General features: G+C 41.5%; 1 protein-coding gene across 1 annotated transcript in view; it reads left to right on the plus strand.

Annotated features, from left to right (window-relative positions):
* The first annotated feature begins 442 nt into the window (after positions 1-442).
* Positions 443-24,659, plus strand: part of PTPDC1 (protein tyrosine phosphatase domain containing 1) — an 85,742-nt gene continuing 61,525 nt past the window's right edge. Inside the window, exons 1-5 of the mRNA XM_089678688.1 lie at positions 443-526; positions 12,129-12,300; positions 14,839-14,919; positions 16,871-16,989; positions 20,829-20,966. Of these exons, the coding sequence (XP_089534814.1) occupies positions 445-526; positions 12,129-12,300; positions 14,839-14,919; positions 16,871-16,989; positions 20,829-20,966 (592 nt within the window). The 5' untranslated portion in view covers positions 443-444. The remainder of the gene's footprint in view (positions 527-12,128; positions 12,301-14,838; positions 14,920-16,870; positions 16,990-20,828; positions 20,967-24,659) is intronic.

Genomic DNA, 24,659 nt, shown 5'->3' on the forward strand with positions numbered 1-24,659 from the left:
ATTCTGACACGGCGGCGGTGGAAATACCGGACCGGCCGCTCTATATTCGCTCCATAAGACGCACTGACATTTTCCCCCCTTTTTTGGGGGAAAAAAAGTGCGTCTTATGGAGCGAAAAATACGGTATTCTCCTGGCGTGCCCACAGATAAGGCTCGGCGTGCCGGCTGTGGCACGCGTGCCACGGGTTCGCCATCACTGTACTAAGGAAACAAAAAATAAATTATTTTTGCTAGAACCTGACTCAGTATTCAAAGTGAAAACAGGTTCACCTTATGTACTAACATTTACTTTGCTCATTGAACAGCCTATATTCCTTTAGTAAATCAACCCCACTATGTTCTAGCGCATCTTTTGGTCTGTATGATAGCTATGCCAGGAAGTAAAATGCGTGTTCTTTTATGTGTTACAACATCTTTCTTCTTTGTTTCCATGCAGTTGTTGCAATGACGTCTGGAGTGCTGATTCAGAATGATTTTCTGTGTTGTACCTCTGCGAACAACTCTCACCAAGCAGCAATGAGCTCAGGTACTAATCTTCTTTGACTATTAATCTACAATCAATATATGTTCCTAAAGAATATGTAAACCCAACATTTCATATTGCTGATATGTGCCTGCTGTACTATGTACTTGTATGAAAAAGTATCCTGTTCTCTTTGTATTGCTTCCTTTGTGTGAAATCCCTGGTGTTCCTGCCTGTCCCTCTGCTTTCCTATTAAAAACTGACCACACTAGGCAGGAGAGCACGGATTGGTCAGTTTTCTAGTTGTGCTGGGTAATCAGCCTGTTCTCCTCCAATGAGCATTCTTTTTTTTTATTATTATTATTATTATACAGAATTTATATAGCGCCAACAGTTTGCTCAGCGTTTTTCAAAATAAAGGGAGACAATACAGCAACAATACAGTTCAATACAAGAGGGATAGGAGGGCCCTGCTCCTTGGAGCTTACAATCTAAGACAATCATACTTGTCCTAACATGGCCCCTCACACACAGCCATCACTGTGAAGTTGAGTGTACTGCTGTTTCTCCTCCCCATCTCTATGAGCTATTTATGCAGCTGAGAACAGAGGGTATGTGATCACTTATAAAAAAGGAAAGAAAAAGGTATTTATAATTTTTTTTCATAGATATAGAAATGTTTTGTCTTTCATTTTTTATTTTAAACTGAATGGGGTGTTTTACAATGCGAGGGTTTACATATACTTTAACCTTCATGTAACTTAACATTAACACTAACTTTTGCACTAAGTAAGAAGAGAAAAAGGACGCCATCTTCTAAGTGTAGTTTACTGGAATAGCAATAAATTCATATATGTATGCACTCACTGTGCAACATAACGTAACCGGCATATCAAATAACAGATCCAGCTGGGAAGTATAATCTGTAGGAAATATACTGCATATCTGCAGAGTTTGGCAGGGATGTGGCCGGACCAAGCAAAGTGAAGCAGGAAGGCAACTGGGAAGGTTGAAAGCGTGCGCTTGGTCTCCTTCAGCTATTGCAAGCAGAGTCAAGCAAGGAGGCATCTGGTCACTGTCGCAACAGGTGATGTCACATGAGGGGGTGTGGTTCAGGACAGCACCACCCCTTTCTCAAGCTAACCTTAACAAAAACCTTCACACTAACCCTCCCTGCAACCTAACCATTTCCCCGAACCCTCAACACTGATCCTCTCAGTAACCTAACATTAACTCAAACTTGGGCAGCACAGTGGCTAAATGGTTAGCACTTCCGCCTGGCAGTACTAGGGTCATTGGTTTGAATCCCAACCACAGCACCACCTGCCTGGAGTTTGCATGCTCTCCCTGTGCCTGCATGGATTTCCTCTGGGTACTCCAGTTTCCTCCTACACTCCAAAGACATGCTAGTAGGTTAATTGGATCCTTTCTAAATTGGCCCTGGTTTGTGTATGAATGTAAGTTAGGGACCTTAGATTGTATGCCCCTTGAGGGTTAGGGACTGATGTGAATGTACAACAAATATGTAAAGCGCTGCATAAATTGACGGTGCTATATAAGTACCTGTAGTAAATAAATAAACTTCACACTCCCTGTAACCTAACCTTAAAGCAGAGTTCTAGCTTCAAAAATTGTAGCTACAGACTTTCAAAATACAGCCACTTACCTGTCCCTTGGTCCTCACCATTGCTGGTTTCACCAGCTGTCTTCTCTCCCTGGCTCCGGCATCTTTAGTGTGGGCACCCGGCTGTGGCAGCTTGCGGCTTCACAGCTGGGTGTCCACTGCACATGCGCGAGAAGCACTGCGCTTTGTGAATGGCCCCGTAGTCTTCTGGGACCTGTCACATGACCCAGAAGACTATGGGGAGGGAGGACAACTTAGGCGATCGCAGCAGAAGTGGGAGTGGGTACCTGTCAAATTTGGGTATCCGTTCCCCAAAGGTGCCAATGCTTAATGGGAAGTGGGGGACACAGCAATAAAGCAGGACTTCCCCTTTTGGGTGGAACTCCACTTTAACACTAATAGGGTTGGACTGACAACTTATGAGGCCCCCGGGCAACAGGGGATCATGAGGCCCCTGTGTCCTTGCCCACACTCAAACCACACCCAAAAAAGCCTATGAAAAGGTAGCAGGGGCATCTCTTGGGGTCCCCTACTGACCCCGGGCCCTTGGGCAGTGCCCGAGTTCCCAAATGGTCAGTCCGCCCCTGAACACTAGCCATTCTAACCCTCTCTGTAGTCCTGCTGTTGTGTGTGCTAGGTCTGTGTTGTTCTGGGGTGGGGCACTCCCCAGAACAACACAGTGACACATATGTGCAGTTGCTGGGCTTTAAGGCCCACCCGTCATGCTGCTGCATATACACCTAACGCCATTGGGGTGAAACTACATATTTGGGGCCCTCATAATTGCCATAATTGTAGTGTGCCCTCCTGTAGACGTGCGAGCCAATGGGAGGAACCACGGGGACAGTGATGTAAAGTACATTGTAATTGCAATGCCAAGGATCAGCAAAGAAACAGCTTGAAGACATAGGCCACCAGAAAGATAACCATACATGTTCTTTTTCCACAGTGTGGGTTTTGTTTACTTTTTATCCTGTGGTGACAATGTCACTTTAATCCCTTGATTGCATACTTACCTACTATGTTCTGCACCCTACCTCCACCAAAAGATGCCAGCACAGAGGTCTCTGGGCCACAAACTTCTGTTTTTTTGGTTCTGGCTAATGAAGATCACAGCAGGCAGCTTGTGGTTCCTATTCTTAGGCAGGACTTCCATCATTAAATGTTGGATGGGATGGACAGGTTCACTTTAAGACACGCCATTCAAAACTACTTGCTTTGCTGGAACAGCCTGTAACCGCTAATTATATATAACTCTTTAACTAATACATTTTACAAAGTACATATTTTAAAGAACTTTATGATTCTTTATTTAATGTGGACAAATTTTGCAACACTTTACAGCAGCGATCAGCTCTGCAATGAGTTTATTCTCATTGATCTGGGTCGTATAGGTGCATTACAGCTCTTTGAGTAACATGACGGAGCCAAGTTGTTCGTTACTATAGAAACCTCCCAGCCTATCACGAAGTGCAGTGAGATTCTATAAATTCATCAACACACATTTCTCACCAAGTTGTGCAGTCTCTGGCACTTAGAGGGATAGGTCATTACACAGCTGGCTGCTGGCTTCATACCATGCAGGGGTCGTCCAGAAGGCTTTCCACTGTGAACATCATCAACAACTTCCTCCATGGCCGCAGATATTCCACTACCCCTGCTGTCATCCCTCTCCAGAGAAGGCGCAACTCTGCCATTGAGGTCCTATCATCGTCCACTCACAGGGTCATGGTGGCCATGTCTTGTGTTAGCCCCGGAGATGTGAGTGACGACGTTCTTCAGATAAAGAGTTAAGTTTTGTTTTTTTTTTAATTTTTAGATTTCCCTTGAAGCTAAACCAGTGATTAATCAGTTTTAAGAGGTGTATGTCTTTTCATATGAAACAAGAATGTCATTGATGTTCTGCATCTTCCTGTATTCTTTTGTATTGATTCATGTGTCGATCTTATTGCAACTTTAAAGAGCAATTCTAGGCAGTCAATGAATTCAGTCAATGATCTGCCAATTCTGTCTAACAGGCATTGCAGCTATGTGGAAGACAGAAAGTATACTTGGTTTTCTTTTTCAGTTCTTATTTTATTGCAACATTTTACAGAGCTGCTCACATGTGGGCTGGGTGAGTCTGCTTCCTCTAGCCTGTGCTGTGTAGCTTCTTCTGTCTCTGCTTGCAGGAAGTCCAGCTATAGTAAAATCGTAAAACTTGTATTAATTAGAGTGCCAACGTTACAAACACCCTGGCGGGAAAGCGCCTCTTAGGAAAATGACTCACAGTTCAATGTGGTCAGATGTGGCTGGGGAGAGATGCCGACAGCGTCTGTTTCAGAGGGTGAAATGCGGCCTGGCCGCTCCGGTTGCAAGGGGGGGGACTTCTCTCCAAGTTAGCAAGTCCCTAGTCTGTCTCTTCTCATCTGGAACCTTTCACTACCACTATCTACTTTCTCTAGCAAGCGGGGTCCCTATCCCTACACTAGCCACTCTCAGAATGCCAAAACCCAGAGCCCATGGAGGATCAGGGGATAGAGGACACAAGCTGCAGCTGAAAGTGCAGCCAACAACACTGGACAGGAGACCTGCTGGAGGTGAGGAGAGTGCACATTTTGTCACGATGCCTCCACTTCCTGGCTTTATTGTGAGTACATGTTACCATGGAAATGGAGCCACGTGAAAAGCATGCACAATTGCTGCTGCTGAGGTGTGTGCCCATTCACCAAGGGCGGCCACATGTTCAAGGGAAGGAGGGACTGAAAGAGGGGGCGAATTGCAGGAGTTGTATCCACTCCCTCAAAACTTCCAAACACAGAATACACCATTACTGGCTCCTTCCTGACCCTTTCACCAGCACAAACTAAAAGACTGAGGAAGGGAAGAAAAGGTATGGAACTGTACTATGTTTTTTTTGCTTTCCCATACTTCTCTTTTAAAGTCAAACTTTAAGGGCTGTTTTAAATCTGACTGGTGGCTGTAAGCAGGGCTGCTGTTTAAGCCAGGAGGCCCCGTACAGCCAACCTAACCAGGCCCTCCACCCCACCCACCAAAAAAACCCACAGTTTACGAAGCTTCAGTTATGAATGAGCACAGTGAGTGATTGGTACAGATCACTTATTGTGTTCATTCAGGAAAGAAAGGGGTTGATAAATGTGACCTATTTACCAGACCCTTCCCCTACTCTCTATCCTGTAGGATCCTATTGAGTGCTTGCAGCTGCTGATGGAAAGGAGAGAAGGGAAGCCAGCAGAACTGTGGGGGCACACAGGGGGACCTGGGCAGCATGGGGAAATGTATGGTGCATAGAGAAGGGAGGGTTATGGGTGCAGCAGGGTGGCAATTACTGGAACCAATCCCCTGCATGGCTCTCTCTGCAGCAGCTGAATGCCAGATTTCAGCTGCTGTAGAGAAAGCAATACAAGAGATCTGTTCTAGTAGTTCCCCCCATCGTGGTGATCACTCTCCCTGCCCACATCTGATTCACCCAGCTGCCTGGGCCCCCCTGCTGGCCTGGGCCCTGTACGGGAGGACTGGTGGTACCCCCTTATCCACGGCCCTGGCTTTAAGAAACATCTTAGTACTTACTATGATACTTTACACTTTCTGTGTATGAGAGACAGCCAAGAGCCTGTTGTTAGTGTCCTTAGGAAGTCCTGTCTTAAAGTGGGACTGAATTGAAAAAGTAAAATTCACGATCAGACAGCTCTGCAATAAAATGAACTTACCAGCATGTTCACACTAAGCTGTGCATGTATAGCTCACTGTGCATTCTCAGCACGCCTGCGTGCCAGAGTGAATGATCTCCAGTGTGCATGTACAGGAGCTAACTCTTCCTGACCCAGCCAATCAAGCTGGCTGAAGACCTTGCACCAGTAAGAAGCTGGGGGAAGATGCAAGCATGGCATCACCTGCCTGGAGTTTGCATGTTCTCCCTGTGCCTGTGTAGGTTTCCTCCGGGTTCTCCAGTTTTCTCGCACACTCCAAAGACATGCTGGTAATGATAATTGGATCCTGTCTAAACTGGCCCTAGTATGTGTATGTATGAATGTAAGTTAGGGACCTTAGATTGTACACCCCTTGAGGGATAGGGACTGATGTGAATGCACAATATATATGTAAATTCATGGGTAAATTGATGTCACTATATAAGTACCTGTGATAAGTTGCATCGCTGGAGTGAAGGTAAGTACCTGTGGATTTTAGTTCCACTTTAAAAGTGAAAACAGACTTTGTTGGTGCATCCAATTCAAAGTCATATAATATATAATTAATGAAAAGGAGAGCAAGTGTGAAGATAAGATGTTGTAACTGGAAGATCTTTAATGAGTCATTATCATGGAGTGTCCTACCACATTCAAGTCACTGAATATCCCTTGGAGTACCTAAATCAATCATTAAGAAACGGAAAGAGTATGGTGTCTGTCTTCCTATCTAGAGCAGGCTTTACAACCAGAAAGCTAGTGAGATAGACCAGCAAGGGATATCAGCTCTGAAGGAGCTACAAACCTCAGTGGCTAAGATTGGAAAGGCTATTCTTACAAAAACTGTTGACTGGGTACTTCACCTTTGGCAGCTTTATAGGAGAGTGTCAAAATGAAAGTTACTGTTAAATGAAATTCACACATTTTGCATACAATTTTGCTGGATGCATGTGGGATTCTATGGTCTGATATGGCCAAATTTGAGCTTTAAACTGCCAGGCTAACTGCCACACCACATGGCACATCAACATAAACAAACCACCCACACTGTGAAGCATGATGGTGACAGGATGATACTTTGAGGATGCTTCTCTGCAGGTGACACTGGGGGGCATGGGAGAGTAGATAGTGGAACAAATACAGCAATATACAAGGAAATCCTAAAGGTAACCTGAAGTCTGCAAGAAACCTGAGCCAAAGGAGAAGGTTTATTATAAATCATGGCAATGACCCCAAGCATAAAGCCAAACTTCACAAGAATGGCTTAAAAGAATAATGTTAGTGCCTAGAAGCAAAGTCAGAAGCCAAATTTCAATCCAATAAATTATGGGAAAATGCCTGTTCACTGCTGATCCCTATGCAACCTAATGTTTTTGCAAAGAGGAATGATGAAAAATTGCAGCATTGCAAAGCTGACAAAGATCTATCCAGTTATGTTGTGTTTTTTTTTAAATTAAATAATTAATTTAAATCACATTGCAGAGATAGTTAGCTAACTAGTGTCAGAAATGCATAATTAAATCTGCCCACACATCAATTTTATATGACAATGTGACAATGATACAGTATATAAATACTTCAAAGTAGGTGATTTCTTACAGGTACTGTATGTGCATTACTTTAAGGGGTTCCAGAAAGCTGCTTGAAATGAAGAAAGTAATACGTAAGAAATCTCATTACATATTTTCTCATTACAGGTTTAGTTCACCTTTACAAAAAATGGCCAATGCATAATAGGGGTGTCTGTAGATAATAATAAACTGTGTAGCTCTGACTAGAGTTGAATAAAGCTCTTGAGATAGGTGTAGGACTGTAGGCCATTTACAAACTTTCCTCAGCCTGACCTGAATACTCTCAGGATGTTGCTAGGACGTTGCTAAGTGAGGCCTAGCCATTATTGCTCACCTCCACCATCACAGGAGAGAGCTCTCTTTCTGATTTAAACCCCCTCACATGCTCTTTCTCTCTCCTGATGCAGTAGCTCTGAACTCAGAATTTGAGAGCTCAATAAAGCGAAGGAGGGAGGTAAGCAGCAGTAATGACTAGGCCTCCTTTAGTAACGTCCTGGGAGTTTTCAGGTCAGGCTTCATGAGGTACATAAATGGCCTTCCCCCTATAGCATGGTCATTATTTAACGTTGGTCAAAGCTGTACAGTTTGTTTTTATCTACAGACACCCCTTATCTGTATAGGCAGTTTTTGGTAAAAGTGAACTAACCATTTTCAGGTTTTCCGTAAATGCTTTAGAAACGCTTGCCTAATTTGATGTTGTACAGATGAGCATGAAGCTAAAATGATACAGTGCCCATGTGTACAGCAGTCTGTGTTGAATGGAAGCCTTATTTCTGCATGGCGGCTCTACATATACTTTGTCTATCTTTATGTATTTTTACTAAAGTATGAATAATAGTTACATAAGACCGTATTCTAAGCAGTTACTATTATGTGCTTTGTTTATGTAGACTTGTTTTATACACCTCAAGTTGTTTAAAAAACCCACCTGTCATTTAGATTAGAGTCACGGTCTCATTCTGCATAATCTCCTTTAATGTTGTGGATTGAGAAGGACATTTTTTTCTTTTATATCCAGCTCGGAACATTGCACATCTTATAATCTCCATAATTTTCTATTGTGAATAGAAACTGTGTCCTGACATTTGTTATGTGTTAACACAGTTAACACGCAGTAAGTGCTTGATGTGTGGGCAGATTTTTATTCCTTGCTGAAAGCCAGTTTTTGCATTTTAACGCTTTCACTGCCCAGTCCTGTGCTTCACTTTTAAACTCAGGTGGCTGGACCATTTTTGCAATTTTTCAATTGTTTTTTTTTCCCTTATAACTTTCAGAGTTTGTGACCACCTCCCCTCAAACTCTACATTTTCTGAAACCTTAGAACATATTGAGGAAAAAATAAGGTGCCCGGGATTTTTTTTAGACCCAAATGTTTATTGGGTCTACATTTTGTGCAAATGTTTATGAAAACAATATTTTCACTAAAAATACATTAATATCATTATTAGGGGATAAAAACACAGCAAAACTTACAAAATTCCTGCTAAATTCCTACTAAGGCCTCGTTGACAGGGTGTGTATTAAAGTGCAGGCCCGTGGAGGGTTGTGTTACCCTGCAAGGGGAGGCACAGGAGTTTTGTGCAGGCATTCTGATTCATGTCAATTTGGACACCACTGCTACATGGATGCAATCGCTGTTCCCAATCTGTCATCTTTGCAGGCGTGGGTGCATGACCCTGAAAGCAGACGTGAGTTCAGGGATGTGCAACTGTACCCACACGGATGTCAAATTGGGATCAGTCCCTGTGTCCCAATTGACATCAATGGGACAGCCTGCATAGGGATGCAAGGGACACCTGTAAATGCCTGTGCAGATAAACACTCCCTTTCATGAGCGTGTGTTGTAGTATGCCCCATGTGAATGAGGGCTTACTGTTTTTTTTGTTTTTTTTTACTTTTGATATTTTATACAATTTTTTTTCTGGGGGGGGAAGAAGGATGGGACTTTGTTTAGATTTTTGAGACAGCAAAAGGGACTAAAGACATAGTGTCCCTTTCCCTGCAGCCTCAGCTGCACTGCAGATGAATGAATTGGAAGCCTCATACAGAGGCTCCTGTTCATTCACAAACTGATGCATGGTAAAAACTGTTTAGTATGCTTCACTGATGAATGAACACAGGAGTGATTGGTACTGATTGCTCACTGTGTTCATTCAGGAAAGGAAGGGGGCTGGTAAACCCATGTTTACTAGGCCACCCCCTTCCCCCCCCCCGCTCTCCATCCTTATGCAGGCCGTAGATGGGGAAAAAACCGGCCGAAAATTCATCCAAAAGAATAATCGGCCGATTTTCGGATCGTTAGTGGCTGAATTGGTCGGCCGGGTTTCTTGATTTTGACACTTTTTTTAATCAGTCATGTTGGGAAAAAAAAGGTCCGATTATGCCCATCGGCTGATTTTCACGGCAATGATGGGCAAATCGGCCGATCTTTTTACCGATTAAACACTTACATATACCAACTCAAGTTACTAGCCTTAAGTGATACATAGAGATTCATTAAATCAGATGACATAAATTGCCCTCTACAGCCATTCGAACTGCAAAATTTACACAGCATTTCTCAGCTCCAGTAGGCAGGGGTCGGGTATCTGACATCACACACTGCACAGCATAAAGTAAGGGGCTGAGTGTAAGCTGAGAGCTGAGGGGAGGGGAAGGACACAAAGGTGATAGCTACAGGGGATAATCTGATGGAGGTGACTCAAGTGAGGTTTGAAAGATTTCTTAAAGGGTGGGGGCTGACTGAACATACTGGAGTAGGGAGTTCCAGAGGATGGGAGAGGTTCTGGAGAAGTCCTGGAGGCGAGCATGGGAGGAGGTAACAAGGGAGCTAGAGACCAAGATGTCTTGGAAGGAGTGGATGATTTGGACAATATCTGTAGATGAGGTTGGTGATGTAGCCAGGGACAATGTTGAGGATAGCTTTGTACGTTGTGGTTAGTATTTTGAATGTTATACGTTGGGTTAGTGGAAGACAGTGAAGGGATTGGCAGAGAGGGGCAGCAGTTGCTGATCGGTTGGCAAGGTATATAAGTCTAGCAGCAGCATTCATAATATACTGAAGGGGATAGCATGTGTAAAGGTAGGTCAGTGAGGAGGGAGTTGCAGTACTCAAGGCGAGATATAACCAAGGTGTGGCTACGTTGTTTTTGGTGTTGTTAGTCAGGGAGGGGCGAATTCTGGAAATGTCGTGGAGGTTGAGGTGGTAGGATTTAGCCAGTGTATGGATGTGGGGCCTGAAGGAGAGGGGCCAGAGTCTAGGGTTGCACCTAGCACCCTGGCATGTGGGGGCAGACCAATGGTTGTGCCGTTGATCTTATTGGTAGAGTCATGAGTGGGGGATCGGAGAGGGGGAACTATCACAAGCTCGGTTTTAGAGAGATTGAGTTTGAGGAAGTTGTGTGACATCCATACTGATATGTTTCTCAGTAGATTTGTGATACTTGAGGAGATTGAGAGGGTGGGTTTGGGAGTAGAGAGATAGATATGGGTGTTGTCAAAGTAGAGCTGGTATTGGAAGCCATGGGAGGTTTTCAGTTGGCCCAGGGAGGAGGTTTAGCTAGAGAACAGGAGGGGTGCAAAGATAGAGCCTTGGGTAAGTGGAGAACCAGGAAAGAGCAGAGTCACGGAGGCCAAGGGAGTGGAAGAGGACAAACAGTGTGGCCAGACAGTGGGGAAAGCAAATAAAATTAGGATGCATCACTAGAGGGGTCACCAGCAGGAGGAAGAAGGTCCTGATTCCTCTATATAGATCTTTAGTTAGACTTCATTTAGAATACTGTGTCCAGTTCTGGAGACCTCACTTACAAAAAGATATTGATAAAATAGAATGAGTCCAGAGCAGGGGCGGACTGACAACTCATGGGGCCCCCGGGAAATAGGGGATCATGGGGCCCCTGTGTCCTTTCCCCACACTCAAAGCACACCTAAAAAAGCCTATAAAAGGTACCAGGGGCATTTCATGGGGACCCCTACTGACCCTGGGCCCTCGGGCAGTGCCTGAGTGCTCGAATGGTCAGTCCGCCCCTTGTCCAGAGATGTATTGGTTTAATTTTGCCAATCCAACAGAACAAAGTAAAATCTGACTTGTGTATGCTCTTTACACTTTCACCCCCATTCTAAATTAAATCTGTGATATAAAACCTACGAACAGCACCCTTTAACATACATGCTGCAAGGACAATTTGAGACTATGTTTTACTCACCTCTGTTTGGAGTTAGGGTGATTGTATTGATCCATTGGATTTCAACAGCGATGTTTTCCTGTAGGTAGCAGAACAATTAGTCCTCATGCACGCTGGATGTTTTTACAGCTGCTGTTTCTGGCTTTTGCCGTTTTCTTCTACAGCCAGTAAACTCCCCAGCATGTTATCCTATGTGTCCATGCACACACAGACTGTAATTTTTTTGCGGGCGCGTTTTTTGGCTTAAAAACCCCCCAGAACTATTGGGTTTCTAGAGAAGTTTTTTTAGCTGTAAAAACGCTCTAACGCTGAAAAATGCGGCAACACGCGGTAAACCGGCGGTTTTGGACTTCTTTTAAGCAAAAAGAAAACTTTTTTTTGGTAAAAAAAAACCCGCTAAAAACTGCAAACGCAAAAAAAAGCAGCAAAACGCAGCTATACACTAATGCATAAACATTGAAAAACTCATGTTTTTAACGTGACTTTACACAGCTAACGTTATTAAAACACCCCGTGTGCATGGAGCCTTGTATGGGGATGGACAACTCCTGTGCTTGAATAATTACATTATTAAATGCCATTTATATTGTTATGATTCAGGAACTGGCAGACGTCCAACTTCGAAATACACCAAAGTGGGAGAGCGTTTGCGGCATGTCATTCCGGGTCACATGCAGTGTTCCATGACGTGTGGTGGACGCGCTTGTAAATATGAAAACCCCACTCGATGGAGCGAAGAGGAGCAAGCTATAAAGGGGCTATACTCCTCCTGGTAAGTTCAACATTGACTAATGCTGCTCATATCATGTGGGATGTATTGTATTAAAGAATAGCTAAAACAGCAGCAAATTTATTAATGTATATGCAGCCTGACAGCATTACAGTAATAGATATGGAGGGTTCAGTTGGACTTTAAAGTAGTACTAAAAGCTAGATGGGTTTCTCTTCATACCCCCCTGTCCACAAACATTTGCCTATGGTCCCGTGTCACCACCACTGGCTCTGGGACCATTTGCACCATTCCCACAACTTCCGAGTCATAGGAGAGAGACTCAGGAAGTGAAAGGCTGCTGGGACAAGGGGGTAGGGGCATGGACTGCCAGGTGCTGTGTGTTTCAGTGGATGCACACAGCCCCAGTTGGGGGCACGCATACACATGTATCACTTTAGCAACCTCGCTAAAGGAGACACCTGCTAAATATAAGGCAATTGAAGGGGTTTAGAAACTTGCCTACCCACAGAAAGGGACAGTTTTAAGGAAGAAGGCTAAGCATAACATGTAAACTATTAAAACAAAATGTTAGAAAATGGAAGCTTGTGAACTACTATGTGAGTGATAAATTACTACTAAGTGTTGATTGTGAATCTCCTGCACCTAACACATACTCATACTAGTGTGCCAAACCAATACTATTTACCAAATGCTGCTGCTCTTCACTTATAAATGCTCAAAGTAAGTAATATATGCATAGAAATTGCTAATATTTATCTCAAAAAGATATGAAGATAAAACAAGTGAATCACCCAAAATATCAAGTTCCAAAAAAGCAGTGACCATATAATTGTAAAAAACAATTGTCAAAAAAGGTCCATATATAAACTCCTTCAAACGTGCAAAGTTCACTGTAGAAAGAAATATCCCGTGCCCTTTTATTTGATTTTTGTGTGAAAAAAAAAACTTGCATTTGTGTGCTCCCCCACCGGTGTTGCTCTCACCTCATGTATATGACAAAACTGTTAAGTAAGGTCATATAACGCTTGTGTCCCTTTAATTGGGCCAAAATATGGATGGGATGGTATCTTGCTGTTTGGGGTCCTTCTCCACTCTATCGATTGGTTTCCCTTCCATGGTGGTTGATATAGAGGAATGAATCAAATCGTAGTTTATCATCCTTTTAAAACCGTTTTATTAACCACCTCCCTTCCGGCCGTTGTATATAAACAGCCGGATGGTGGCACTGCAGGGTCGGGTGGCCGTTTATAAATGGCCTCCCCACACCATGCTTGTGCGTGCTCCCTGGGAGCACGCAGCACCACGATCCGGTGCCCGCTGTGTCCTCCGGACACAGTGAAACACAGATCGTCGGACGGGACCTCTGTTCAAGGTCCCGATCATGTGATCACTGATTGGCCAATCAGTGATCACATGCAGAGTAGTAAGCAAGATGTCACTTGTGACATCATTGCTTACTACCTGTAAAATCTGTGAATGATCACAGAGGTCACATGGTACAAGGCTATTCACAACAGCCTTGCACCATGTGACACTGCACTGCTACGGTGACAGTATGTGAAAAAAAAAAAAACATAAATAATAATATAAAAAAAATAAATAAAAATGTAAAAAAAAAAGTTTAAAAATTATAAATTTTGGTTATAAACTAATTTGGCTTATTTTTTTTTTTTTACTAAAAAGATAACGGAATACATTTTGGCCAAGATTTATGATGAAATATTATTTATTTGCAAAATTTTATAAGAAAAACACTTTTTTCAAAATTTTTGGATTTTTTCATTTACGTAGCAAAAAAAATAAAAATCCCAGTGGTGAATAAATACCACCAAAATAAAGCTTTATCTGTCTCAAAAAAATGGTAAAAAATTCATATGGGTACAGTGTTGCATGACTGCACAATTGTCATTCAAAGTGTGATAGCGCTGAAAGCTGAAAATTGCCCTGGACAGGAAGGGGGTAAAAGTGTACGGGCAGGAAGTGGTTAATAAAAGTATTGCACTCATATATACTCTGTACATAAGCCGCTTTGTGCACAAAATGTGTCCTCCAGATTTTTTTCAGTAGAGGACACATTTTGTGCACAAAGTGGTTTATATACAGAGTATATGTGAATTCAATGCTTTTTTTTGGAAATTGATATTGGTTGATTCACTTGTTTTATCTTCATATCTCTTTGAGATAAATATTAGCAAATTATATGCATATATTATTTACTTTGAGCATTTATAAGTGAAGCGTGGCACAATTTGGTAAATAATATAAAAAAGTGTTTAATATATAAAGAAGGGAAAACATCCTGCAGTTACATTGTTGTTGTTTGAAGGAGGCTTTCTTTCTGGGAACTTTTTAGATGTGCTTGGTAATCACTGATCTTTACAAAAACATAACTGCAGGGATGCATCAGACAAAACCTTCTGTGTTTAAAGATGAATTGCTGATGGATTTTACCTATCAGACATGCAAGTCGAACGGACGCTAATCATTAAATAGCCAGTACTTATATAAACAGATACAGCAAAAACTGTAAGATAAAACCTGATTTTTAAAAAGAAAAATGTTTTATTACTGTTTCAGGATCACAGATAAGATACTTGCAATGGCAAGACCCTCAACAGAAATCATTGAGAAATATAATATCATCAAGCAGTTCAAGAGGTAAGGTTGTTGTCTAATAAGTGAAATGAATACCATCTCTGTATTCTATATTTGTAGTTTTGATGTTTTACTGATTCAGTTTGGGGCTCCTGTAGATGGTTGTTGTCAGTGGTTTGCTTTGTGCATTTGAATGAAGATCTGCTCAACCAAACTGCGTTTGAAAGCAAAAGTCTGCTTTGAAACTGCTGCATCCATCTCAGTCTCTATGGTAATATAACCAAGGGGTTGATGTACTAAAACTGGAGAGTACAAAATCTTGTGCAGTTGTACATGGTAGCCAATCAGCGTCTTACTTCAATTTGTTCAATTAAGTTGACAAAAAAAATGGAAGTTAAATTGTTTCTATGGAGAACTGCACCAGATTTTGCACTCTTCAGTTTTAGTAAATCAACCCCCATGTATATGATAAGGTTCTCTCTTAATCAATGTGGTTCAGTGTAGACTACTGTATTTTATTTACTTTTCCAGTATGGAAATTACCCACTGATCAGACAAGTGTACATTGCATATTTTTCATGTTATCTTCTTCAAGCCCTGATAAAAAGGGTCTATTTGAACCCTGAAAGATGTTGGCATTGTACCTTTCAATAAAATTAACTTCTGGACATTACATAATATGCCTGGTACCTTCTTCACCTCCTTAGATGACTGAGGTTCCACCTACATACTCCCTAAGAAGGATCTTATTGGCACCTAATCTGAAACACATTCTAATTTTCATGGATTTGAAATGGTGGTACATGTAGGGGTGTACTTATCTTTTTCCATGTGACAAATCTGCATTTTTGTTCATTTAGATCAGTGATCTCCAAACTGCTGCCTGTAGGCTAGATGTGGCCATTTGCCTGACTTTATCTGGCCATTGTGGCACTATTCCTCACACTGATACAATGCACTTTTCCTCTCACTGACACCATTGATGGAGCACTATTCCGTCCGCTGATACCAACAATGGGGCATTATTCCTTACACTGATACCATCAATGGGGCACTATTCCTTCCATTGTCACTGACGATTTGGCACTATTACTTCCACTGACACCAGGGATGTGATACTTTTTCTCCCACTGACACTCATAATGAGGCACTATCTCGCCCACTGAGGTCAATTATGGGGCACTATTCCTTCCAGTGATACCAACAATGGGGCATTATTCCTTCCACTGATACCAACAATGGGGCACAATTCCTTCCACTGTCACTGACGATTTGATACTATTACTTCCACTGACACCAGTGATGTGGTACATTTCCTCCCACTGACACCCATAATGAGGCACTATCTCGCCCACTGACGTCAGTGATGGGACATTGTTCCTTCCAGTGATACCAACAACGGGGCATTATTCCTTCCACTGATACCAACAATTATTCCTTCCACTGTCACCGACGATTTGGCACTATTACTTCCACTGACACCAGGGATGTGGTACTTTTCCTCCCACTGACACCCATAATGAGGCACTATCTCGGCCAATGACGTCAATGATGGGGCACTATTCCGTCCACTGACATCAATGTTGAGGCGGTTTTCCTTCCACCGACACCAGTGATGAGGCACTATTCCTCCAAGTGACATCAATGATGGGGCACTACTCCTCCTCCTACTGACCACAGGTGCTATGTAATTTTGTTAATCCAACCGACAAGCATGGCTGGACATTGTTTATTACGGGGCATATTCTACTCCCACTGGCCACAGTCCAGCCCCCCTAGAGTCTGAAGGACAGTAATGTGCTCATTAGTTTATAAAGTTTGGAGATCCCAGATTTAGATTATGAGAATAGTTGGTAAAGTTGAAGTTTTCCTTGTGCCTGTTTTATTGGGAGAAACTAAAAATGTAATACCATAGCTTAATTGGTTTGACACATTTTTTATTTCATAGACAACTCTATAGTGAAAATAGGGCAGACCTGGATAATAAATACTTTATTTACCTCTATTTCTGAAGCTGTGGAATAAAAACAGTAATTAACCTGCAACGTCCTGGAGAGCACGCAAGCTGCGGGAATTCTTTAGAGCAAGAAAGTGGGTTCACGTATCTTCCAGAGGCCTTTATGGAAGCTGAAAGTAAGTTCGATCCTGCTGTTTGTTCTCATTAATTATAAAACAGCATCAATTTGTGCCACTCGGCACTGGGTAAGGGGCTGTTGTGTAAGGTCCAACAGTCTGTTACGAAAGTCATTACTACATGTAATTGGAAAGTACACTGTCTCACTGTGGTGTCACAGATGTTCGAAAACATTTTGATTATGCCAACCTTGCTGTTATATTGACAATGTAAAAACAGTATTCTCACTTTGTTACTTTAATTTTTCTTAATGCATGAAATCATAGTGTGCATTGAAGATTTACTGGCAGTATCAGTTTTCTTTTTTCAGAATTTACTTAATTTCACCTGGTGATCTTGCCAGTAACAAACTTTGTGTCCTAAAGTGATAATGTTCATTCATCCTACTGTATCTATGGAGGACAGCATTATCACCCTAGGACAGAACCACAGGACATCTCACCCTCACCTCTTCTCTATAGCATGAGGAAGGTGTTCTGCAGTCCAAAGAGATAGCTAGGAACAATATAACTGATAAGACTGCAGCACAGGCAGAGAACTCAGGATGTTATCTGTTCACAAGATTTCTGTCAGGATCAGCATGTAATTTTTTGCACTTAGAGAACAGATATAACAGTTTTTCTCTTTGTGTTCCTAAGCCAGCTGGTTGAGCTTTAGACTGGCCAGATATGGATTGAAATTTGATGGTTCTGCCAGGATCGGTTGCATTTCAGTCTATTTGTGGCCACTGTTGTTGAACATTAATCAATCTACCAATCAAGTACTGTTCAACCGCCCTTTCCGTATTTTTTTGCTCAATCAGAGCCACGGGCAATAAGCTGCAGCACCGATCTGTGTATTCTGACAGCAGGGGGAGTCTCCTTGTGGTCAGAATGCAATGACACAGTGGGAAGGATTCCCCCATGCACATTACATGTGTGGATATGGGAATTGGGTCAGTTTTTTTTTTAGTTCAACCTACTGGTTGGACAAAAGAAATGACCCGTGTATGGGCAGCTTTAGGCTCCATTCCATATTTTTAAAGGATTCAGTTTTCTTTTTTGATAGTCTTTTGTTCAAAGAACTCAGTAGTAACTCATGCCCTAACATGAGTCTCAGATAAAAGTTTCAGTCAGACAAATTGTTCTTTCCAGCAAGCAGCTCTGCTGTGTGTCTCTTTGCTTTACCCATAGTGCTCTGAGAATCCTTTGTCTTGTCAGCAGTTTTATATACATCAAGGATAGGCAACCTTGGCAATCCAGCTGTGGTGAAACTACAAAGCCCATCATGTCTTTGTGTCAGGGAGCCATGCCTATGAGTGTTCTCATGGGACTTGTAGTTTCACCACAGCTGTAGTGTCAAGATTGACTTCCCCTGATATACATTATATGGTGAATAGTTTGGGGACATATGCCAGTAACACCTACTATATGGCCAGTTATGTGAATACTTTCACAAATGATTGAATTCAGGTGTTTTCAGTGAAGGATACTCTTGATGCTACAGTGTACAGTACAAAGGCATTTTAGTCATTTGTGTGTTTACATTCCTGTGGCAGCAATTTGGATAGGACCCTTTTTTGTTTGTACATGGCTATGCACAGGGGCGGACTGACCATTTGGAAACTCGGGCACTGCCCGAGGGCTCGGGGTCAGTAGGGAGCCCCATGAGATGCCCCTGGTACCTTTTTCATAGGCTTTTTTGAGTTTGGGCAAGGACACAGGGACCCCATGATCCCCTATTGCCCGGGGGGCCCATGAGTTGTCAGTCTGCCCCTGGCTATGCATTAAGCAAGGTTAATAAAGACATGATTTGATGAGTTTGGTGTTGAGAATTTTGAGTGGACTGCACAAAGACTTGAGCTCAACACTAATGAACACCTTTAAGTCGGTTGTAAATAAGGTCTTCTCTTCCAACATCGGCACCTTATCTCTTAAATGCTTTTTTTACTGGATGGGCACAAATTCTCAGACACAATGCAAAATCCTGTGGTAAGCCTTCCCAGAAAAGTGGAAGCTATTATAGCCACAAAAGGGGATGTGGGGAACTCCATATTAATGGACATGGTTTGGGAATGGGATGTCAAACAAGCTCATATAGCTGTGGTGGTCCACAAACTCATATTAGGAGTATACTGCCTGCTAAATTTGGTGAATCAGGAATCAGTGAGCAAAGGGAAGTGTTGCAACATTCAGATTCATGTTTTGCAGTATATTACTTATCCAAAAGATGTAACTTTGTGCTTTTTTTATTATTGCACCATCAACAGAAATGTTGAGAAAAGCTAGAAGATTGTGAAAAATGGCCATCTCCCTAAACTGTATACTGTTGAAATATGGATTGATTATGTCATCAATTGATTGTTGTAAACAGGGTGGATTTGATTTAAATCAAACTGATTTAAATCACGATTTAAATCACTAGTCAGTAAGGCTTGATTTAAAGCATAGTTTTCTATATAGACTAATTCTTGCTGGTATAACTTTAATATGCAAGTAGATGAAGATTTTTAGAATAACAACTTTTCATATTAGTTTTTTTATCCCCAGTTTAATAGGTTAATCATTCATATTTGGACAACTTTTCTGTTGTACTTAGGAAGGAGAAAAATAATTACCTTAATAATAACAATTTAAATAGATTTATTCATCTGAAACAATAACATTCCAGCATATGTGATTTGCTTAAACAAACATCCATGTTTGTTAACTAATTTGGCTAAACAAAATATATATATTTTAAGAAACTTAGACTGTCAGCCCCTTCCTCCTCCCACTTAGTTTCACTTTCTTCTTGTGCAGATCTATTCCACTCCAAACAATCAGAAAAATATTGTTTCTATTCTATTCACTGAACTTCTTGAAACTTAGCACTGAAGGGGTTGATTCTGTATTCATAGGTTTGTAGAAGTTAGGATTAAGGTCTTTTTATTAACTGTTCATGTTATAACATTTTTGCTGTGAAGAAGAGGCATGTGATCTCCGCTGAGTCAAATTCAGTTTTGAGAACTGCAAAAGTAAACCAAACATCTGTGATAATATCTTGTAGGCAGAGAAACTGCCCAATAATCTTACAACAACCTCTGGAAGAGCATGACATTGTGAATGGATTCATGGAATTTATTTACCAAAAAAATTAAACATATACAGCCTTATTCTACATAATTAAAAAACTAATCTTTATTTCATGATGGAATAACCTTTGGATGGTAATATATTTTCCTCAAAAAGCATTTTATTCAAAAAAATCTGATTTAAATAAAAAAAATCCAATTTAAATAAAAAAAATCCGATTTTTTTGATTTTTTAAAAAAAATCATTGATTTTTTCCACCCTGGTTGTAAACATTAATATTGATTGTAATACAAATAATAATAATAATAACTAGCATTATTGTTAGTAGTGATGGTGTTATAGCAGTAGTTTTAATACAACTTTAACAAGTATTTCAAGCCACTGGAAATAATAAAGAAGCTCTTTCAAAAATATATTGTAAGCAATTCTGAAAAAAAAAAAAACTGTTAAGAGCTTGTTATGCTTCATTTATTTTGATGTCTCTGAATCTTTTTTATAAGCTTTTGTGTTGTCACCTAATGTCGCTGATGAATTTCACAAGCCTTTTATGATTAGATTTTCCACATCTGCTCCTCACTACAGTATTGTGTTATGACCCTACATAACAGTTTTGTATTAGTAATTTCTAATTAATATGACAGCTAGATGCAAGCTGGATTGAACAGAATACAATAAAACTCTTGTAACAGCCTAGACACAGTGAGTACTCTGCTTGTGACGCACCCCGTCAAATGCAGAAGTCACTTATTTCTGCTTTAATGTAATAAATCACTCATCTCTTTCAGTTTATTTTTACAATTTTGGATGGAAAGACTATGGTGTTGCTTCCCTGACCACAATTCTTGATATGGTGAAAGTTATGTCGTTTGCCTTACAAGAAGGAAAAGTAGCGATTCACTGCCACGCCGGCCTAGGACGGACAGGTAAGACAAGTTTAAACAGACATTGGGTTTGATTTACTAAAAACAAATAGACTGTGCACTTTGTAAGGGAATTTGCACCAGAGCTTAGTAATAAGATGCAGCTTCACTTTGCAAAAAATACCCAATCACATGCAAGGGAAATAAAAAACAGTATTTTTGCTTGCATATGATTGGATGATGACAGTCAGCAGAGCTCCCCCTCATTTACTAAGCTCTTTAACAAATGCACTTGTAGAGTGCAACTGCACTTACAAAAGTGCACAGTCTATTTGCCTTTAGTAAATCAATCCCGTTATCTTTTAGTAGCCTTAGACTACAGTAGGTTTAGACTACAGCCAATGGTAGTAAGTTCCAGTGCTTTGATTATATTTTGAACATAATTCATACACTTGGGTGCATTCTTGTAATTTATATAAGGTACTACAATAAAAGATTGTTTGGATGTTTGATCATGAAGGCGTGAGTGTTTAAAAGAGAAGTTCAGGAATAGTAAAAAAAATTTTTTTGAAAAATCGTATTCGCCTAGATAGCTGCAACACCAGTCTGATGCTGCAACTGTTCCCCCAGCTGGCTCTACCCCAAGAACTGAGTGATCCATCCCAACTGATGGTTTAGTTCTCTCGTCCCCTTAAGGCAGAGAGCTGTGACTGTCAGTCTCTGGCTTTGTGCTCTGCCCCTTCCAGCGCTTACCAGGCTACGGAGGGGGAAGGAGGGGCTGGATCAGGCTCTCAGCTCAGCTCTCATTCAGGATCTTTTCAGAGCCTGGACCAACTCAGTGACGTCACCTGCAGCAGGGTTTAGCCCGCTGTCGGCTAAAAACTGGTCACAGGACGGCAGAGTGAACTGCACTCCTGGGATCCATAGGAGAAGTATAGTCAGAATAGCTTTGGCTGTAATTGTTCTTTAATTTGTAAGGCCCATGTAAAGCAAAACTCAGCCAAAAATAAAAATCTTAGGATATTGAGTGTCCTTGTGTCCATAAGGTTTCCACTACTTCCCAAGGAAGGGCGGCACATGCATTCCAGCACACCCACCAGGTCACTACTGGTCAACAGCTCAAGGTATCAGTCCGGTCCTCTTGGAGAGTTGGTTGCTGTTCCATATGACTTTGTTCAAGTCCTCAATTATGCCACGTGACGAAAAACTTTCTTTCATGGAAACCCTGAGATGATGGCCCTTCGTGTGCCTGTGTCGGCGTCCCGGAGTGCACTGAAGTGCTGATGGGAGCAAGGAACGATTTCTGACTGTGAAGTAGCGGAAACCTTATGGACACAAGGACACTCAATATTTCTTGAAACTTGGCCCAAGCGGACCAGTAGAAAAACAGCATTACTAATTACTGAGTGCTATTTCTGGTTGGCTACCTGCCCAAAGTCCATGATGTTCACAGTACACCTAGATTTATCATAACCTGTAGTTGGACAAGCTGCTCCCTAACATTGTCAAGTGTATTCATCAAGGTCCTCACAGCTTAGGTTATCTTATGTTTGTTTCTTATTGCACCGCACTGACCACCTAGGGCCCGGCCACGCATTTGGAGATGCCCTTTTGGGCCTCTACACACTAGGGCAATATAAGTGCACTTGCATTTTTTCTTGATCATTGGGACCACAGGGATCCCAGGTTCACATAAGGAGGTTACCTTAGAAACTATTTCCTCCACTGCAAGCAGCGGATTGCTGTGGTAAGCTTTCAATATGTGAATCTATATGCGTCTGGACATATTTTATTTATTTTTTTGTTTGTCTATTGTGTTTTGTCAATTCATGGTTTTCACTGTGTTGAATTCATGATTGATGCCTACATCCATGCTGGTGTTCTATTTATTTTTGAACAATAAAATTGTCAGTTTTATAAAATATATGGTACTTTAATTTTTCTAAGCGTTACCTTTGCCCTATATTTGTCATCAATAGTAACCACTTTTTGCCTATGCTTTGGGCAGTTCTGTTTTTTGATTTACTGTAAGAAATCTATGGACTGTTGAATAAATCTATGGACTTCTTTAAACTACAGGTGAAACTCGAAAAATTTGAATATCGTGCAAAAGTTAATTTATTTCAGTATTGCAACTTAAAAGGTGAAACTAATATATGAGATAGACTCATTACATGCAAATCAAGATAGTTCAAGCCGTGATTTGTCATAATTGTGATTATTATGGCTTACAGCTCATGAAAACCCCAAATCCACAATCTCAGAAAATGAGAATATTGTGAAAAGGTGCAATATTCTAGGCTCAAAGTGTCCCACTCTAATCAGCTAATTAAGCCATAACACCTGCAAAGGGTTCCTGAGCCTTTAAATGGTCTCTCAGTCTGGTTCAGTAGGAATCACAATCATGGGAAAGACTGCTGACCTGACAGTTGTGCAGAAAACCATCATTGACACCCTCCATAAGGAGGGAAAGCCTCAAAAGGTAATTGTAAAAGAAGTTGGATGTTCCCAAAGTGCTGTATCAAAGCACATTAATAGAAAGTTATGTGGAAGGGAAAAGTGTGGAAGAAAAATGTGCGCAAGCAGCATTGATGACCGCAGCCTGGAGAGGATTGTCAGGAAAAGACCATTCAAAAGTGTTGGGGACTTTCACAAGGAGTGGACTGAGGCTGGAGTCAGTGCATCAACAGACACCACACACAGACGGATCCTGGACATGGGCTTCAAATGTCTTATTCCTTTTGTCAAGCCGCTCCTGAACAACAAACAACGTCAGAAGCGTCTTACCTGGGCTAAAGAAAAACAGACCTGGTCTGTTGCTCAGTGGTCCAAAGTCCTCTTTTCTGATGAGAGCAACTTTTGCATCTCATTTGGAAACCAAGGACCCAGAGTATGGAGAAAGAATAGAGAGGCACACACTGCAAGATGCTTGAAGTCCAGTGTGAAGTTTCCACAGTCTGTGTTGATTTGGGGAGCCATGTCATCTGCTGGTGTTGGTCCACTGTGCTTCATTAAGTCCAGGGTCAATGCAGCCGTCTACCAGGAGATTTTGGAGCACTTCATGCTTCCTTCCACAGACAAGCTTTATGGGGATGCTGACTTCATTTTCCAGCAGGACTTGGCACCTGCCCACACTGCCAAAAGCACCAAAACCTGGTTCAATGACTGTGGGATTACTGTGCTTGATTGGCCAGCAAACTCGCCTGACCTGAACCCCATAGAGAATCTATGGGGCATTGCTAAGAGAAAGATGAGAGACTTGAGACGGAACAATGCAGAAGAGCTGAAGGCCACTATTGAAGCATCCTGGTCTTCCATAACACTTCAGCAGTGCCACAGGCTGATATCTTCCGTGCCATGCCGCATTGAGGAAGTAATTGCTGCAAAAGGGGCACGAACCAAGTACTAAGTACATATGCATGCTTATAATTTTCAGAGGTCCGATATTGTTCTATGTACAATTCTTGTTTTATTGATTGCATGTAATATTCTAATTTTCTGAGATTGTGGATTTGGGGTTTTCATGAGCTGTAAGCCATAATCATCACAATTATGACAAATCACGGCTTGAACGATCTTGCTTTGCATGTAATGAGTCTATCTCATATATTAGTTTCACCTTTTAAGTTGCATTACTGAAATAAATGAACTTGTGCACGATATTCTAATTTTTCGATTTTCACCTGTATATTAAACTGTTCAACAGACAATGGTTCTGTCATATTCTTCCATGGAGGACAGATCAGATTTCCTTTT

This window comes from Staurois parvus, unplaced genomic scaffold (genome assembly GCF_062004578.1).
Source record: "Staurois parvus isolate SC_StPar_1 unplaced genomic scaffold, SC_StPar_1.0 ptg000209l, whole genome shotgun sequence".
In the NCBI taxonomy this organism is placed as follows: domain Eukaryota; kingdom Metazoa; phylum Chordata; class Amphibia; order Anura; family Ranidae; genus Staurois; species Staurois parvus.